The sequence below is a fragment of the Arachis stenosperma genome, chromosome 1, assembly GCF_014773155.1.
Source record: "Arachis stenosperma cultivar V10309 chromosome 1, arast.V10309.gnm1.PFL2, whole genome shotgun sequence".
NCBI lineage: Eukaryota > Viridiplantae > Streptophyta > Magnoliopsida > Fabales > Fabaceae > Arachis > Arachis stenosperma.
Window position 1 is genome coordinate 118,064,937 of NC_080377.1, and position 20,401 is coordinate 118,085,337.

Sequence of the window (20,401 nt, forward strand, 5' to 3'; positions counted from 1 at the left end):
AACTGTTAAATCCAATTCAATCATTAAAGAATTGAACGTTGATGATTGATTAATAGGATTTTGAACTATTTTTACAAGAACGAAATTAAAAAAATAATATTATAAAAAAATTTTGGTTATGTTTTTCTAACAAAAAAAAATAACTTAACAATAATATTATTAATATTTATATCATTCACTCTCTTAATTATTCGTGTAAATTTAAATGACAAGACAATATTAAATTTATTTAAAATTTTTTAAAACTAAAATAAAATAATTAAAATATTAAGATTGAAATAAAATTTAATTTAAATATTAAAAATTAAAATAATATTGTATTTTAAATAAAATTTTAAAATAATTATTTAATAATTATTAAAATATATAAAAAATATTTTTATTATTATAATTATTTAATAATCCAAATATTATAAATCCCATCTAAATTGAATCCTCTCAAATTGAGCTCAGTGAAGATGTTATAGTCACACACTCACACTTGGTTAAGAAAAAAAATACATTGGAATTAGTGTGACCTTTTTAAATTAGTCTAACTTTTAATAAAAGTATTTTTTTCTTTTTCACAAAATACTAAAAGTAAAAAAATACCAAAATTAAAACAAAAAATAAAACTCAAATCAAACTCGCCTTAAAATTTGTCTCCTTATAAATTATCAAAGAGAAAAAAAAATTAAATAATATTGACTTATAATCTTATGATAATATACTATTATACTATCATTTCGTTACCAACAAGCCCACAAATATTATATTATTATTATTATTATTAAACTTAAAGCCTGCAATGGTGTGAACCTAATCTAAATTATTTTCCATCTCCAAACCTACAAATCTACAATACTATACTTTCGAAAGCCATACCAGTCACATAATATTGAGGCAACAATGAAATTTTGGTGATGATAAAGTTCCAAAAAATATTTGGTAACGAAAGCACAACGAATCAAATCAAAAGAAAAAATTGTAAAAAGTATATATATAATAAAAAAGAAAATAAGATATTGAATGTCAGGCAAAAAAATATTAGGAGGTTGGTATAAGAATAATACAGAGCCACTCCGTCATACACTCTCCGTCGAGATGGCCTCCGCCGCCACTTCCGACGAGCCTTGTCGGACTGTATTCCTCGGCGTTGACGTCGGCACCGGCAGCGCCCGCGCAGGTATTTATGTAATCAATCCTATTTGACCTCCACCTTTTTTTCCTTCATTTCCGATTTTGCTGTGCATTCTTGTTCTGAATCCAATTATCACATTGTGTTTGATGCTCGATGAGGTGGAGTCGCTGTTTTATATGTGTGTGCTCGCCTCTCGATATTTCTGCTTTCAGAAATTGCTTAGATAGTCGTTAATGATAATGAAGCTTTTCAGCTAAGTTTTGTTCATGGTAGTAGACTTGTAAGATGCGTCAAACTGGTACTAATTTGATTTAGTCCTTTTTTATGAGTTTTGCAGGGCTGTTTGATGAGAAAGGAAAGCTTCTTGGTTCTTCTAGCAGCCCAATTCAGATATGGAAAGATGGTGCTTTTGTTGAGGTATCTTTTATTTATTTATTTATTTTTAATTTTCAATGGAAAATACCTAGGTTTCATTTATTAATTATTATCATTATACATTGATGGATGAAGCCAGTATGCAATATTTGGGATTTTAAAAACAGTCCTGGTTATGTATTTTGTTGATCTTACGAATGGGGAAGGGATGCTTTTGAAGTTTTCACTTTAGTTCCCTGAGTTAGATATATGTGGTGCTTTTCACTTTAATTTTTTTTTAATTTATGTTTATATTTTATAATGTAGATTCATCTTTTTGTGCTAAACAGCAATCCTCCACAGATATATGGCTTGCAATCTGTGCAGCTGTAAAAGCAGCTTGCTCTCAAGCAAAAGTTGCACCTACAGAAGTAAGAAGTCTTGGATTTGCAGCTACTTGTTCTCTGGGTATGTAACATTTCTCTTTACATGATAGAAAGGAAAGAAAGGAGAGGAAAGAAATTGAGTGGATTTTTATTTTCCTTAGATGTGTTTGGATGAAAGGAAAATAAGAAGGAAAAAAATGTTATAAAAAGACAATTTTACCTTTATATTATAAAATATATTAAAAAAAGTAAAAGTGTAATATTGGAAGTAGAGAGAGATTTAGTTTCTCTCTATTTTCTCTCCATTTTTAGAGGGAAAAAAAATTGGTGGGTCCCACCAATATTTTTCCCCCCATTTTCCTTTCTCTCCTATTTCTCTTCTCAACCAAACAAGGGAAAATAACTATTTTCCTTCCAATTTCTTTTCCTCCCTTTTCTTTCCTCCCATTTTCACCTCAAACAAACATAGTGTAACTGATTGTTTATGAACTATATAACAGTTGCAGTGGATGCTGATAGCGCACCTGTTTCGGTTTCTTTGACTGGTGATTCAAGAAGAAATGTCATAGTATGGATGGATCATAGAGCTGTAGAACAAGCTGAAAGGATCAATTCCTCTAACTCACCTGTATTACAGTATTGCGGTGGAGCTGTTTCACCTGAAATGCAGCCACCAAAGGTACCATCTGAACTAATCCTATTATTTAGTCACTGGTCAGCATACATAATATGCTATGCTAAATTATCTTTTATTGTTTTAGGCATTTTTTTCCATATATGCTACTTTGTTAAAAAAGTTTTTAAGTGCAGTGCAATTCATACTCTTTATGGCAATGGCTATTGATGGAAACGAACATTGAATGTGTTAAACACCATGTCTGCAACTGGGGCGGGGTCGTCTTATCTTTTAGATTAAGATCAATAACCTGACTAACAGATTTGTAGAATATATATACAAATTATTCTTTAATGAAAAGAAACTTGGAACATGGGGGTTAATTAAATGTGTGCTTGTCTATCGGAAAAAATTATGTTACATAGTCTTTACCGATCCAAGCTACTAAACTGGTTACATTTTGCTCAATGCAGTTGGTTCACATGATGTATTGTTACATCATCTATAGTTTTGAGAATCATGCTCTCTTTTATGAACTCATTTTCCAAAGCATTCTAAACTTTACAGCTTCTATGGGTTAAAGAAAACTTGCAAGAGTCTTGGTCTTTGGTTTTCAGGTGGATGGACTTGAGTGATTGGTTGTCATACAGGTACTTACTTATGTATTTATCTATTTATTTATTTTGTTATTCTTGATGTTCAATGTCATTCTATGTTGGAGTCAAGTGGTGCTTAGCCTTGATTTATTTCTGGTACTTCTTTAGGGCAACTGGAGATGATACTCGCAGTTTGTGCACCACAGTTTGCAAATGGACATATCTTGGTCATGCTCACATGCAGCATATCAATGATAAAGACTCCCGGGATATGGAAGCTTGTGGATGGGATGATGACTTTTGGGAGGAAATTGGTTTGGGTGATCTTGTTGAAGGACATCATGCTAAGATAGGTATTCACATCCAACTAACATTGCCCTGCCCAATGTTGAAATCTCATAAGCTGTGAGACTATCTACGAGGATTGAGTGCAAGATATATTTTTTTTTCTTTTACACATAGTGCAATATTTATTGTTATTATTAAGTTTGAAGGTTGGTAATTTTTTTTTGAAGAGTTCTTGTCTTTTTCATGCTTGATTCAATGAACACTGTGGAATAAGCTTGAGTAGGCTGACAGTCAAAATCTGCTTTTTGTTCCATTCTTTTCTGTTCTGTATTCCCACTTCTCAACTTGATAATGAATCATAATAACAGGAAAAAGTGTTGCTTTCCCTGGACATCCTTTGGGTTCTGGCCTTACTCCTACTGCAGCAAAGGCAAGAAATCTTTCACTAAACATTTAAGTATTTCACATTACTTTGAATTTTGAACTTTTACTTTGGTCAGTTCATTAATCAAACAAAAATATCTTGCTTAATGGGAAAATATTGTACAGACTCCCTCTTCCGCGGTTATTAATTCAGCTTGATGTGATAGACTCTAATAATTCAGCTGCTTTTTAAAACTTCTGATGGGTTGAAATTTTCAGGAACTGGGTCTCTTACCAGGAATTCCTGTTGGCACATCACTAATTGATGCTCATGCTGGTGGTGTGGGGGTAATAGAAAGTGTGCCTCCAACAGAAGCTGGAGGTTGTTGTCCATACCTTATATACCTGTGATTGTAAATTTTTTGGATAAGTTGGTAGCATTTTGCATCTAAAAGAACTTGTATATCTCAGAACATGATGAAGAAGCAATTTGCAACCGGATGGTGTTAGTTTGTGGAACTTCTACATGCCATATGGCCATATCCCGAAGCAAATTATTCATTCCCGGGGTCTGGGGTCCATTTTGGTCAGGTATGCTATGCTGTTTTCTCTTAAATAAAGCATTTGTTTCAAGGAATTTCAATTTATTCCCAGGAATTGTCCATGGAAATATATTATGTTTCTTTGAAGTTTTAAATTCTAACACCTAGGAATAAATTATTCCCAGGAATAATTTATTGCCTAAAATATGACATTTTATTCCCATCCAAAAAGATGGATATTTGATATTCCCATGTCAAGGGAATAAGAATTAAGAATATTATTATATCCCTTAATTATTATGTTTCTTGTCAAAGAAGTCCTCCTTTTATTAGTATTGAGGTTATTTGAAAATTACGAATCTATTTCTAGGAATATGTATAATAAAACAAACATATCCTAATTTATTCTGGAATATTAAAAATAATTCCCAACCATTTGTAGTACTCGGGTGTAATATTCCTAGACATAATATTCCTTGGAATATATTTATTAACGTTGAAATAAACGTCCTCTTAAAGAACTAAATCTCGAGTCTTTATCATAGCGTTGTAATAATCAAGAGTCACTAACGAGCTGGCTACCCAACCATGCAGAACAGTTGTTAATATCTATACATCTGAAAGTTATTGTTTCTCTCATTTGACAATTGGAGTTTCCCTTTTTTTTTAGGTAAGAATTTTAAGTTGCGTTGCATGCTTGTTTGTGTTTGAAAATTCATGGGTAAACCCTGTGTTGATTGGAACTCGCATCTGAAAGATATTCATTTTAGATGAGCTGATGATTGTTTTTCTCATGCTAACATTCCTTTTGTGACTCTGTTCTGATTTAAATCACTAACGTATATTTCTTTAAAACGTAAGAGATTAATGTAATTGAAGGTTATCTTTGACAGGATCATGTGATGGGATACCCTGTTTAATTTTCAGTATCCTCCATTTTTAACCATTATTGGTTCTCTTGCATCTATGTCTTCACCTGTTTTTCCTTTTTTCTGGACATTCAGCAATGGTACCTGAATATTGGCTGACTGAAGGTGGACAGAGTGCTACAGGTGCATTATTGGATCATATAATTCAAAACCATGCTGCTTCTCCACTCCTTGCAAATAGAGCTGCTTCCCAAAGTAAGGATCCCCCCCCCGCCCCCCTCTTTCCTTTTCCCCCTTTTTCTCTCTTAAAAGTATACTAAATATATAAATTACTCAACTAGTCAAATTCAGCACCATTTATAATGCCTTAATGAGGTTAATTGTTTTATGCTTTAAACAATGTTTCAGAGATTTCTGTGTTTGAGCTTCTGAACAAGCACTTGGAGACATTGATGATTGAGCAGAATAAATCCTTTGTTGCTGCTTTGACTGAAGATTTACACGTTCTACCCGACTTCCATGGGAACAGGTATGCGACCAATATAATCTTTGCCGTTAGATTCCAACTGCCATAGTGACATCCAAATAATAGGCTTCTATATATTATGGTGCAGGTCTCCCATTGCAGATCCAAAATCAAAGGGAGTTGTCCATGGTATGACACTTGACACAAGTGAGAAACAGTTGGCTCTTCTATACCTGGCAACTATGCAGGGCATTGCATATGGCACACGTCACATTGTAGAGCATTGCAATGCCCATGGCCACAAAGTAAGGATGCACAATGCCATCACACCTATTTGAGGTTATTATCTGTATTTTGAGTTGACTAGGTTTTAATTTTCATCCATGTTCACACCTGCATCCATTGAGTCACACCTTGTTTGTGTTGCTAGCATCCCTCATCCTTTAAGCTGAGGATGACTCTAAATCCAGAAGAAAAGAAGTTTAACAGGCATGACAATATGTCATGATTACAACTATATTCTTTTGTACTTGTGAGATTTGATTAAGTAACTGCCTAAGATTTGATTCTATAACTTCAAAAGCCTAGGCAAGGAGATATTTTGTTTGCTAATTTTTTTGTGCATTATGATAGTGTAACCACACTAGTAGTGATTTTCGTTTAATGAGTTATTCTTCTATAGCCCTGTTATGTTGCCTAGTCTTTACTCATGGTTGCTGATGCAGAGTTGGTGGCTTTTAATTTCATGATTGTACTGCCTTTGCTTGCAGATCAACACTCTACTTGCATGCGGTGGCCTTTCAAAGAACCCTATATTCATTCAGGAACATGCTGATATAATCGGTATGTATTGAGGAATAGGGTTGCGGGAGTGTATGCATAAGAATTGCACACTATATACTGTTTTCTCTCTGCTACATATTTGATACGTCTCTGTCTGTGTGAAGCAGAAAATTGCAATAATTCAACTGTTGAAATACAGGATATGAATAAGCAACTTCAATTCTATGCAAATGCACTATATACGTGAATCTTTTCATCTAACTTTACGTTTTAAACATGTCTACATGGTATACTTTGGTTCAACCATTTAACACAATAACCATACACTATTTTATTTGTCAAATTAAATCAAACCAAACTAAACCTTGGTTGGTTATCCTCTTTAATTTTGGTGTTTAAGGTCACTCCTAGTATATCAAATTTTGTCATTAACACAAGTTAAGGGATTTGGATCCTATGGAGTTCCCTGCTAAAATAAAGTTGAAATTGTTCCATGATCTGTATTTTTATTGTCCATAAATCATCCATAAAAGATTGACTGAAATTCATGTGCACTCTAATTGTATGCAATGACATATATGGTCATTGAACTGTCATTGAGGCATTATTTTATATTTAGTTCTTTAAAATAAAAAGAGGTTGAAATGATGAATGATGGTTATCATTTTCCCAGGTTACCCTATAATTCTTCCAAGGGAAAGTGAATCTGTGCTATTGGGTGCTGCTATTCTGGGAGCTGTTGCTACAAGGAAATATCATAGCCTTAGTGATGCCATGAAAGCCCTGAATGCACCGGGTCAGGTGGGGATGCCATTCTTTCTGTCATGAAACATTTAAAGGGAAAAAAAGAGTAATTTCTATTATCAGATCGAAAATTAAGGTCAATTTCATATACATATAGGGATGGCACATTCCAAGTAGTTCTTAAAGCTGTATCAACAACATTTGAAGTATAAGAACTGAAATGTCTGCTCAGACTAGCATAATGACATAACATGAGTTCAAATTTAAAATGTTTGTAACTTTTGGCAGGTGATTCATCCATCAAATGATCCAAGGGTTAAGAAGTACCATGATGCCAAGTATAAGATTTTCCGTGGCCTCTATGAACAGCAGCTTTCTAATCGTTCCATCATGGCTCAAGCCTTGGCATAGCTTCGCAGTTTGCATGCTGCTCTGCTTCAACCCAAACTCTGTTCGATTAGGTGCTATTTCAGAAGCAGCCTCTTTATTCGGTCGAGATTGTTGTCCTCGTGAAAGAAATCACGTCTTGTATGTTAATAGGTTCATGAACGTATCTTTTAAAGGTTCTCTTGTGGCATAGGTTAGACACGGTTTGAAGAAAACTATTTTTTTTTTTTTTTTTGGAAAAGGTAAGGGGGGTCTTAAGGTCTATGTACAGATTAATGGGGCATCTTATTCTTTCCCTTCAAAAAGAAGAAAAAAAAAATTTAAACATCTAATTTATGGTATTTTGTCGTTAAATTAGGTCATTAGACTAGTTTAACTGGTGTCTAGTACTAATAATATGCTTTTCGATATTCAAAACAACAACATTGTTTTGGTAAATGAGAACCCTAGGCTCGCTCAGTAAGTCCCTTGTCCAAAGTAACTAGACAGCTGGCAGCATCATTTGCAAGTATAGTCTCTGATTTAATTAGATCTGCACTTGCTGGCTTGGAAGGCATATTTCAATATCAAATAGGTTCTGATACCCATCCAGCCCTTTTTTGTTCTTGTGAGCCTTTAATTGGTTCAAGAGACAGAAGAAATATTCCAAGTGGTTTTGACTGATTCTCTCGGCAGGACAAATCATGCTGACACGCTAAGCAATTAAGCATTCAATTATTTATCTCAACTCATACTAATTCATACGATCAAATATTTAAACAGTCATTAATAAATAACCCCTCAATTCATCATCATTAACTAATAGATTTACATGATTCCGGCTTGCAAACAAAAACACCAGACTCCGAAATATAAGTAACTTTTTTGTTGGAGAGGGAAAAAAGACAGTAAAGCAAGAAGAAGATATAATTTGAATTATATTAACATAAGATCTTGCATATGTTTTGTACAATTTTTTTGAATTTTTTAAAAATTTATTTATTAAACACTATAAATGAAAAGTTTAATACACATCTAAAGTATGTTATTTACTCAAAGCAAGATGTATTTGTAACCTCGTATTCTAATCTCACAAATCTATATTTTACCACTATGATAATCTCACCTCCTGAAGAGTGAGAAGTGGAAGTGGAAGTGAAAGTGCAGGGTTGAGTTGACAAGGAGAAGGAAAAAGAGCATATGCTAGAGAGATAAATAATATGCGAAAAGGAATACCGTTATGAGAGAGTGCCACGTGTCACGCTACATGGCAAGCAGGCATCGCATCTTGGAACATCCTTCAACCACATCCCCCACTTCCTCCCTCCTCTTCCTCTGCCTATGGCGCTCCTTCCCCATCACCATCACCATCACCATCACCATCACTATCGCCTCCTCCTCCTCCTTCTTCCTCTTCTTCTGCCTCCTCTTCTTTTCAATTCCTTAATCCCTGATCCAAATACAAACAAAAAGAAAAACCGAAAGCAATAGTGTGTGATAGAGGGGGAAGACCGGAAGAGAGCGCTCAGAGCCAACTAACGCTGCTCAAAAATCTAACCCAATTGGGTCGCGTTCCCACTCCCAAATTTCCAATTTTTATTATCTATTATCTATCTATATCGAATACCCTCTAATTCGCCATTCCAGGTATCGCTAATAACTTCTCCTATAGATTTGGATCTATCTGCACTGCACACGAACCCTTTGCTGATTCTTTTCCTTTTTTTGTATTATTATTATTTATTATTGTTTCGTCTTGATTACCTTCAATGAAAGTTACCATTTTTGTTGATAAATTACCACCTTCTTGACTCGTTGCTATTCTTCTCGGGAATTTGATGCCTTTTTTCTAGTCTTCAACCTCATTCTGAATCGTGACACGCGAGAGTTCTATGATGTGAATTGTGAGTTGTTCTCATGTGTAATAAAGGGTTTCAATGTTTCCTGAGCGAGTCTGAGAATCTAATCAATCATCCACATCCACCACAACAACAGCAGTTACACTATAATTTCATGGATAGCCCCACTGTGGCTCAATCACCGCCGGCATCGAGCCTCAACGATGATAGCCGGCGTGTGAAGTTCCTGTGCAGCTTCCTGGGGAGCATAATGCCCCGCCCACAAGATGGGAAGCTGCGGTATGTTGGTGGAGAGACGCGTATTGTGAGTGTTCCAAGAGATGTTAGCTATGAGGAGTTGATGGGGAGGATGAGGGAACTATATGAAGGTGCTGCTGTATTGAAGTATCAGCAGCCTGATGAGGATCTTGATGCACTTGTCTCTGTTGTGAATGATGATGATGTAGTTAACATGATGGAGGAGTACGACAAGTTGGGGTCTGGAGATGGGTTCACTAGGCTTAGGATTTTCTTGTTTTCGCAATTCGAGCAGGATGGTTCCTCACACTTCATTGATGGGGAGGACACTGAGAGGAGGTATGTTGATGCATTGAATAGTTTAAACGATGATTTCGGTAGGAAGTTGCAACAATCAGAGTTCAGTATGATGAGCCCTGTGGAAGATATCCATGTACCTGAACAGTTCTTTAGTCCACTTAGTGTGGAGAGTGGGATGCTTGGCCACAGAAATGGGGAACTATCTATGTCTCAGTATAATTTGCATCATCTTGCAATGCAGCAACAGCAGCAGCAATCTATGGGACAGAGGTATAATGAAATGGATGCTCCATGGAATCCTTCCTATTTCTCTCCTAGGCATCATGCTCTCCATGACTCAAGATCGTTGGTGGAATATCCATCTTCTCCCACTGGTACAAGGTACCGTATACAATTTCCTGAGATGCCGGATAAGAGCATTGATAGAGTGCAGGAAGAGTATGCTCGAATTCATGTGAGTCAACATCCTATCTATGACAATCAACAGCAATATTCTGAAAATGTAGTTTGGATGCCTACTGGTGAGAAGTCAGGTTTTCCAGGCAACATTCTTCATGGTGCCCATGTCATGGATGGGAACAGTAGATATGGTCAACCACATCCATGTGCGGAATGCCAATCAAACAGGGACAATTTTGCAGTGAATGCGGATGCAAAGTTTCATCCTGGAATCTATCCCAATGAGGAGTCAAGAGGACATGCCTCGGGCTCAGGAAGAGTGAATGATCATTATGGTGGTGATGTTCCTGTTCCTGTTCCTGTTCCTGTTACAAATTTCTCCATTGGGCATGGTAGTGTGTCTGATGGACATAACTTATCTTCTAATTATATTCATCAACGAGCTGGACCGGAATTAGGGGCTGAACTTTTCCCTGACCAAACTGCAGCTGCTATACCACATCTGAAACTTCCTTCTCTGGAAGAGCACGGTATGCAGTACAGCAACCCATCTTCTTCCTTTGGAACAGATAATCATTATGCTGTGCCTCGTGGACATGTGCCTGGGCATCCTTTCTGGAGGAACACTCCAACTCCAGTTCATATTGGACCATCATACGAGGCAACTGCTCCACCTAATGGCATTATAAATGCTGGATTAATCAGGGGGGAGGGCAGTCCTGGATTTTTCATTGGATCAGATGGTCAAAATGCTTGGGTGGATCCCTCACAGAAATTGTCAGGTCATGATGGGTTAGACATCCCAGAACACCCTTCTGCACAAGCGCAGAAACACCCACTTCCAGTAGATAGTCTTCATCCCCCACAGGACAAAAATTCTGGTATCTACACAGAACATGTGCAGCTGCTAAAATCACCTCTTAATATGGTTCTGAACCAAGAGGTTTTAAGAAATGATACTCATATGACAGAGGCAATGAGTTTGCTATCTCGAAGTTTGCGTGAAGGAAAAGAGGAGAAATCCGAGGATATAGTTGAAAACTGTGCTGCACACATGCAGAAGATATCTTTTGCAGTGCAGAATAAAACTTCTGAGAATGTAAGCGGAGCTGCTAATCCTGTTGAGTCTAATAATTCAAACACAAAACCTGCAGAAGAGGTTGCAAATGTTGAAAAACTGAGTAATAAGGACCCACCTGTTCCAGAAGATTCTAAGGATTTGGTCGATCAATTCAGCTTTTTGCCCGAGTTGATGGCTTCTGTCAAAAAGGCTGCATTAGAAGTTGCTGAGGAGGTGAAAACTACAGGTTGCATGAATCCTGATTCTCAGATACAGAATTCACCTCCTAATGAAGACACAACAAATGAAGTTGAACCAGTGGTGAGGATGAAGTGATTTTGATTTCTTCTTTCAAAATGAGGCGAAATATCCTCTAGAGTGGGGTGTAGATTTTGCTTGTGATTATGTTGCCTTAAAGTATCTTTTCTTTGTTTAAAGCCTTACAGTATGTCCTTACTTTCTTGTAGAATGCTCATGGTGATCTAGAATTGGATGCTGAAATTGACCACGTAGATACTTCTAAAATTGAGCCTACTGAAGCTGAGGAAGAAGCAATCGCTAGGGGATTGCAGGTTTTCTTGTCATCTAGTCAAATCCATTTTGTTCTGCATGTTACTTTGTTCTCTTTTCTGGTTGAGATATTTTTATGGCTTTTCTTTCCCCCGTGTTTTGGTTTTGATGGTAGACTACTAAATTTTCAGACAATAAAAAATGATGATTTGGAGGAAATCCGTGAACTAGGTTCTGGAACTTATGGGGCTGTTTATCATGGGAAGTGGAAAGGTTCTGATGTTGCTATTAAGAGAATAAAAGCCAGCTGTTTTGCTGGAAGACCGTCCGAAAGGGCTAGATTGGTAATATTCGGATTTGATATTTTATTTATTTATACTTTCTTTCAAATGACTATTGATTCAAATTTGTGGAATGATTTTTTTGTATTATTCTTCTTTTGCTCTGTATGTCATGAATTTTCAATTTCTTGTTCAAAAGCTTTTCTAAATGAAAAGGCTGAAATATTGGCTGTAAGCTGAGATTGAGATGTTGTTTGCTAGCCTGGTTAGAAAGGAGGAAAACTAGAGCAATTATAAATTCACACAAGTAGTTTGTATATAAATTATTAGACCTAGGAATATAGCGATTTTATTAAACTCGCTCAAGTAGTTTTGAATACATCAAAATAATTAGTGACTTCATTTTTATCTTTATATTTTTGTCCCAGATTGCAGATTTCTGGAAAGAGGCATTGATGCTGAGTTCATTGCATCATCCAAATGTTGTCTCTTTCTATGGCATTGTTCGTGATGGCCCTGATGGTTCTTTAGCAACTGTGACGGAATTCATGGTTAATGGATCTTTGAAACAGTTCTTGCATAAGAAGGATAGGTAATTTAATTCATCAGGCCTTGATGTGCTTTCTAGGACTGCACCACCCTACCTGTCTGACAGTTTTGATCAACTTATGCTTTATATTGTGGGTAATTGACAGAACGATAGATCGTCGGAAGAGGCTCATCATAGCTATGGATGCTGCATTTGGGATGGAGTATTTGCATGGAAAGAATATTGTGCATTTTGATTTGAAATGTGAGAATCTATTGGTCAATATGAGAGATCCACAACGTCCTGTCTGCAAGGTATCCCCTTAAAACAACCAATAACTAAGCCTTGTCCTACTCAGCATTGTGGAAACTTCAATTAAGATAAAATTCTATGACAACAACTGTGTAAACTTCAAGTTGAGATGCTTAAAGCAATGCAATAACTTCTTTTTCCTGTTCGAATATATTTTAATGGAAAACCTTTATAGCAGAGTTGAAATGATGTTTTCATAAATTTTCAGATTGGTGATTTAGGTTTATCAAAGGTTAAACAGCACACACTAGTGTCAGGAGGGGTACGTGGAACATTGCCATGGATGGCACCTGAACTTCTTAGTGGGAAAAGTAATATGGTATCGGAGAAGGTATTCTTGGCATAGCTGTTTGGCTTTTACATTTCTTATAACTGTTTCGCCATCTCTAATGATCTTTCTTTCTGACCTTGGTTGCTTGTTCTGTAGATTGATGTTTATTCATTTGGGATAGTCATGTGGGAATTGCTCACAGGGAATGAACCCTATGCTGATATGCATTGTGCTTCAATAATAGGTGAGAACCAAGTAAGAAGCAAAATACATAGAGCGATTTATTTTGCTACATAATATGCTCTTTGTGGTCTATATTCTTGTCAACAATGTGCTTGGAAGTTGGAAGAGTATTGGCTATCTTATATTTTGCTAAGGAAGTCACAGTTGACTTTTTTTTATACATATATGCACTAGTTTCTTGTTTTTGTTTTGTAGGAGGAATTGTGAACAACACTTTACGTCCTCAAATCCCGACATGGTGTGATCCTGAGTGGAAGTCTCTAATGGAAAGTTGTTGGGCTTCTGATCCTGCAGAAAGGCCATCTTTTTCAGAAATTTCAAAGAAGCTGAGGAGTATGGCTGCTGCAATGAATGTCAAATAGTCTGTTGTTACCCTTCTCCCATTGTATGTAGCATAGGGTTGGTAAAAGGAGGGAAATAAGGTGAAGCATGTTTCTTCCAGTTCAAGAATCATGATGCTTAACTTAAAAGAGAAGAGAAGGGAGGGAGTGGGGGAGATCTTAACTCCCCTGTTATTCAATCTTATCCAAGCTTGTACTGTAATATCATGCCTTGGTTTAGTCTAAAAGATCTTTTATAGTGTTGCCTTGAATGGTATTTTAGATTAGTGCATATAGTTGCACTGTAGCATGATGGATTTTCTCTCAGAAGCGGCATGGTGATCTGAAGAGAGCTACATGTGGAATATCAATATATCACAGTGAGTGATTTTATTAATAGACATGTATCAATGATTTATTATTGATAGGATGGAATGTGAATAGTAGTTATGACTATGTAGTTGCCAAAACATTACTATTATTTGTTTTTCTTCCCTCTGTTAATGAGTGATATTAATGGGTGCAGGGCTTTTGCAGTTTTGAAAGTGATCAGGTTTTGGTGGTAGCAATTGTGGTTTTACTACCGCCTGTGGAGGAACCATGCCTTCTCTCTGGAGGGATGTGTACATAAATTTAACCAACATGTCTCCTTTATTTCTATGCAAATGTAATAAAATTCAATTTGTCTTCAAAATTATATTTGACATTATTTTTTATATTATATCAAAGATGATATATGTTCTCTCAATAAGAACATTCTGCTTAATTAGTAAGTATGTTTTGCCTGCCACTTTTCTCAAATATGAATGTTAAGTGCCTTTGAGGTGTGATTATTCATTCAATGAAGATTTGTCCAAATTAATGGTTGAGGTACTGATTTAACATTTTAATGAGTTGGGGAACCATAACCTATAGTGACTAAGCAATTAAAACAGTGTTTTTCCAAAGTGGAGCAAATAAAACAGAACCACCATGTTTTGGAGGGATGCTGGTAGTATTCTAGTAATCTAAGTATAAAACAAGATAATATTAGGAACCCCATTAAGTTTTCTGCATTAAAACTAATCTGTCTTTTATCTTATCCAAATTAAAGTAGATATCCTTGGTTTCAATTTGGAGATATTAATGGTTTCCCAATGATTGTATAATGAAAGATGAAGTAAGATAAGATGGTGTGGCATCACCAACTCTGAAATTGAAGAAAAATCCGCAAGGTCAATTTGGGTGACACAATCATCATCTACTCCCTTTGTCCCTCTACAATCCATGTCCTTCTTCTATGTCTCATGTCTCATACCTAACACACGGCTTAGACTTTTGTACCAAAGTCAAACTAGGTTGACTTTGTACAGATGTCTATAATCTCTAATCTATATCGTGAATCACCAACTATATGAAAGAAGCTGCTTCTGTTGCCAATTTGCCATAGTAGTACTAACTGAATTACTTCGTATGCTAAGAACTATTGTTCTAGAAACAATGGTATGTGAATAGCACTATTTTTGGTGAAAACTATGATGTTATTATTTTGCTAAAAACAAATTATGAAAGTTGGTTTCTCCAAGGAGATAAACTCAATTTATATAATGAATTCAATTTTGATGTATCCACAGTGTAAAACATTTTATGCAATAATATAATATATTTTAAATGACCATTTACGTGATCAATATAAAAAATAGTCATTTTTATTAATATGCGTTATGTAATTGGATATACATATAAAACGGTTTTACACTATCAATACATCAAAATTAAATTCTATATATAATATGCATCTAGCTTTTGAGGATTTTAAGAGTCAACAATTGTGTATATAATAAATTGAATTACAAACCAGATTAGAGTTTGTTACCAGTATTATTGAAACAAGTATCTAAGGGTTTGGCATGAATTGACATCTGTATAGGGGGGTAACTTGAAAATGAGGTTAAAGAACAACTTGAGTGGCTCAATAGCGTAACTGGATCTGTTAACAGTGTCTCTACTTTGTATTATTTTAATTTTCAAAAGGTGCATGAGACAAACAGAACATAACAGTCCATTTAATTAATTTATTTAGTATGAGTAACACGTATTTAAACAAGTATTAATACTTATTAATATATAGTGTACCCTTTAATTTGTAGCACAAAATAAAATTGGCGTCCAAACTCCAAAGTCTACTAGCAGCATCTTTGTCAACCCTAGTGACGACATATACAAAGAGTGTCTGATCCTTCTGCGAAATTGCTGGCTATTTTTTGTTTCTAAACGACTTTTTATTTAATTTGATCATGCTTATCTTAATTTTGAAAATTAAAATACTAATTTAAACAGAATGGAATTCCAGGTGTCACGATAACAAAGTTTTTATATTTTTCAGCATTAAAAAAAACCACGATAATAAAGTTTTTATATTTTTCAGCATTAAAAAAAAAAAAAAAACAGTGTATAATATTGTGTACCAAAAGCATTAAAGCAACAACACCTAACTAATAGAAGCAATTAAAGATAATATGTGACTAAGATGAACGTACACTATATAAATATCACAATTTAACACCGGATGAAAAATGAGCTCGTTGACAAAGTTTAAATCTGTATTCTAATCATCATCCCAAGTCTAATTCGCTATAATCTAAGCATGCGTGATTATCCAAATCAAATAATTGGTGTTGAACATTGAATGAGTGAATAATAAATTAATAATGATTAAAACACAAGAATTTTTCCGAAGAATTTATCCTTAAAGTAGTGTTTGGAAGTAATTGTCATTAGAACATAATTATAGACATAGAGAAACATTAGAAATGAGATCAAAGACTAAGAGAAAAGCTAAAGTGTTTATTTTTAGTAGGACGGAAAATATATTTATTTTAAGACATTTTCTTAAAAAATTTAATTTGGATAAATTTATTATAAGTTAATTTTATATTGTTCATCTAATTATATAATGTTATGTTAGCAAAAATAACTACTTTTTATATATTAAAAGGGTTAATGTTCAAATTCATCCTGAAAGATCATGCGATCTTTATTTTCGTTCCCAAATGATTTTTTTAATCAAATTAGTTCCTGAAAGATAAACTATAAGTCAAATTAGTCATTCTGTCAGTTGGATAATGACGTGTCACGTTAAGTGCCACGTGGTATGATGACGTGACACGCCATGTGGCAGGTCAGTAACACGTGGCACTTGACATGTACAAAAGTTTTTTATTAGTTAAAATAGTTCTTGAAAGTCTAGATGTAAGTCATTTTCATCCCTCAAATTTTAAAAATTAGCCAAACTAGTCCTTATATAATTTTTTTCTTTATAATATTAAATTTAAAATATTTTTTGATACTACTAATTTTAATAGAAATGTAATTGACAAACAAAACATTAATAATTGTATCTTTTCTTCTTAAAATTTTTTCAATAAAATTATCTCTCCCATTTAATTCTTCTCAAAATCTCTCTTATTCTTTTCTATTCTAAAACCTTTTTCTTACATTATTGCATTTTGTTGGAAAATATATATATACTCAAAATTGAAATGTATGTATTTATTAACCAAAACAAAGTTATATGCTCAAAATCAAAATTTATGTATGTTAACCTAAACAAAGTTATACCACTATTTTTTTTACTACATCTGTTTTTTTTTTCATTACGGTATTACTTACGTATAGGATATAATGGTAGCGATATTTAGAGTCAAAATTCAAGAAGATTCACAAATTTTGCTTCAATTCCAAACTTTACAAAATATTAAAAATTTGTTGCTTTATTATTATTATTATTATTATTATTATTATTATTATTATTATTATTATTATTATTAACGAATTGCTTTTTAAGCGTAATACGTGCAAAGATCATAATAAATTTTTGTGTGTTTCATATGTTTGAGATAGATTATATAATTTTTCTTTTAATTTCACAAATAAATAAGATAAAATGAAATAGGAAACATTATATCTATGCATAACACAGGCTACTTCGCACTAATACATTATATAAATAGATATGTTTCGTATTTAAAAAAAAAAATTCCTTTTGTTCTAAATGAAATATTTAAAAAATTATATTAGAATATTAAGATTCAAAAAGAATCAGTTTTTCAATTATTGAGTTTTACTATATAAATTAAATAATAATAAAAATTATAATTTTAAAAAATTTAAAATTTAAAATAATTACTATATTATTTATTAAAATTTAAAATATTAAATTTTTAAATATATAATCAACAATAATTTGTAAACTCATTTAAATAAAAAAATTCACATAAAAAAATACAATTTGAAAATGTAAAATTTTAAAATATAAATGACAAAATAATTTTATAAAAAATTAATTATTTTTATTATTTTATGTAAAGAGAATTTTATTTATTAAGGTTTAAAAAATAATATTAAAATTAGTAGTATAAAAAAATATTATAAATTTAATATTATAAAAAAATTATATAAGGACTAGTTTGACTCATTTTTAAAATTTGAGGGATGAAAATGACATACATCTGGACTTTCAAGGACTATTTTGACTAATAAAAAACTTTTTTACATGTCAAGTGACACGTGTCACTGACTTGCCACGTGGCGTGTCACATCATCATGCCACGTGGCACTTAACGTGACACGTCATTGTCCAACTAACGTAAGGACTAATTTGACTTACAGTTTATCTTTTAGGGACTAATTTGATTAAAAAAATTATTCGGGAACGAAAATGAAGATCGCGTGATCTTTCAGAAACGAATTTGAGCATTAATCCTATATTAAAAATATAACTGTTCATTTAAATAATAAATATGATTGAACGACTATATAAAATATTTTACGCTAATTTAGTTCATCAAAATTAAACTTTTTAAAATAATTAATTATATAATGATGTTTTTTTAATTAAATACAATTAATGGTAGTGTAATTTAAATTTCATCAGAACTGTGTCCCCCAGCAGTTACACTAATTAATCGTGGGTCTTCTTGATGATGAAATGCACTATTCTTTTTCCCAATCCATTAAACATTTAATTGAAGAAAAAGAAAATACATCGTCAATGAGAAGATTCTTACTTAAGGAGAAAGACAAGCAGAAACTTGTTTTTTTCTCGCCCCAGTGATCTGAGTCTTTGATATGATAAAGATATTAATGTTTATAAATTTGAGAGCTAAGTGCTTTTTGAAATTTGATAGTTTCCTCTTGTTATTTCTATGTGGTTGTGGTTCCGGGGCCTTTATTTTCATGCTTCTTCATTAAAAAAATGCACTATAATATTAAATTAGGAAACCAAGGTCAATGATGAGTGGTGCTCTTCATTTGAAAATTATGGAATTACAAACACTTTTCTGTTTGGTTTTTACTTCTTTTCTTGTTCGGAAACTGTTTCCTATTCTCTTTAACATGTCCTACACACAACTTGTCAAAAACAAAATAAGAAAAATAAATAAATAAATAAATAAATAAACTAAATGGAGTTTAATCTTGCTTCATTATTGATCATAATATATAACCCAACTACTAATAATTCCTAGCACAAAAAAGAAGAAATAAATGGAATTAGGGCAAGTCGATTAATTTAACAACTGTTTGACTTTTTTCATTTTTCTCCTTTTATAATCTCGTAGCTGCATTATTGCACAACCAACCAATCCCTACTCCAATGCTTAACAAACTAAAGAGTTCTTTGTGAAAAATCTCTATTGAAATAAGGGTGGTAGAAAAGTATAGTCCCAACCACGTAATTTAATAAAAAATAAATAAAAAATAATTAAAATTGATCTTATTCAATATTTATTAATTATTATTAAAATTAATAAATATTAAATAAGACAAATTTAAATTATTTTTTTAAATTATGTATAAATGATATAGAATTTTTTTAAAATAAAAATATTTATCTTCAAAAATACTTTGTATAAATTAAAAGTTAGTTACTAAATTAATTATTATATATATGCATATATTTATACAAATGCATTAATTTATATTTTTTAACTAAATAATAAATTATCAAAATAATTAAATCTGTCAGTAGTAAAATAATAAAATATAGAATAAATAAATAATCACATTTGTTTTAAATAGTGTAATAATTTTTTTAGAGAATAAAAGATATATATTTTTATATACAGTGACTTTTTTTTTTCATGTTTGAAGATAGGTATAAGATAGTGTGCCTCAATAAGCCTCATGACACAAATTTCTAAAAATTTTGTACTTTTCTGAATTTGATATGTAAAGCATTTTGTTTAATTTATTTCTATATTTATATATGTCTAAATTACCAAACACAGCCTTAAAATACTACTACACTACCAAAACCTCATTTAGTTATGGTTAAACGTGCAGTCGACTTCACGTGAAGTTGATAGTTGAGAGTCGTTAAATGAAAATTTAGTCAAATTAGTCAAATCATTTAACAACTTCAGTTATCAATTTCACGTGAAATCTACTGCAGCTGAGTTTTCACTGTACCATAATTAATGTCATGTCAAGGTTTCATGGTGAAGCTTCGGTTTTGATAGGCCAGTTGAGAAGAAATAGAGGAGTCAAAGACAATGAAATTTACTTTGGTACGGGTAATACCTACTCACGACGAACAAGATACAAGT

General features: G+C 33.0%; 2 protein-coding genes across 3 annotated transcripts; both read left to right on the forward strand.

Annotated features, from left to right (window-relative positions):
- Positions 1-872: 872 nt before the first annotated feature.
- On the forward strand, positions 873-7,652 carry LOC130944321 (uncharacterized). 2 transcript variants are annotated; one of them, XM_057872602.1, is made up of 15 exons: positions 878-1,165; positions 1,458-1,537; positions 1,825-1,942; positions 2,361-2,539; positions 3,044-3,126; positions 3,241-3,425; positions 3,729-3,790; positions 4,003-4,105; positions 4,195-4,314; positions 5,270-5,389; positions 5,543-5,663; positions 5,749-5,905; positions 6,371-6,443; positions 7,057-7,184; positions 7,416-7,652. In XM_057872602.1, the coding sequence occupies exons 1-15, from the start codon at positions 1,009-1,011 to the stop codon at positions 7,536-7,538; spliced, it is 1,809 nt and encodes a 602-aa protein (XP_057728585.1). In that variant the 5' UTR covers positions 878-1,008; the 3' UTR covers positions 7,539-7,652. The 2 variants fall into 2 exon arrangements, 1 of the variants encoding a protein (XP_057728585.1); XR_009072023.1 differs by lacking the exon at positions 7,416-7,652 and having other exon boundaries at positions 873-1,165; positions 5,749-5,939; positions 7,057-7,180.
- A 994-nt stretch (positions 7,653-8,646) lies between these two features.
- Positions 8,647-14,620, forward strand: LOC130967941 (uncharacterized). The gene is made up of 10 exons (XM_057893003.1): positions 8,647-9,140; positions 9,347-11,669; positions 11,816-11,920; positions 12,050-12,202; positions 12,568-12,731; positions 12,835-12,982; positions 13,189-13,311; positions 13,408-13,495; positions 13,690-14,194; positions 14,341-14,620. The coding sequence occupies exons 2-9, from the start codon at positions 9,411-9,413 to the stop codon at positions 13,854-13,856; spliced, it is 3,207 nt and encodes a 1,068-aa protein (XP_057748986.1). The 5' UTR covers positions 8,647-9,140; positions 9,347-9,410; the 3' UTR covers positions 13,857-14,194; positions 14,341-14,620.
- The last annotated feature ends 5,781 nt before the right edge of the window (positions 14,621-20,401 follow it).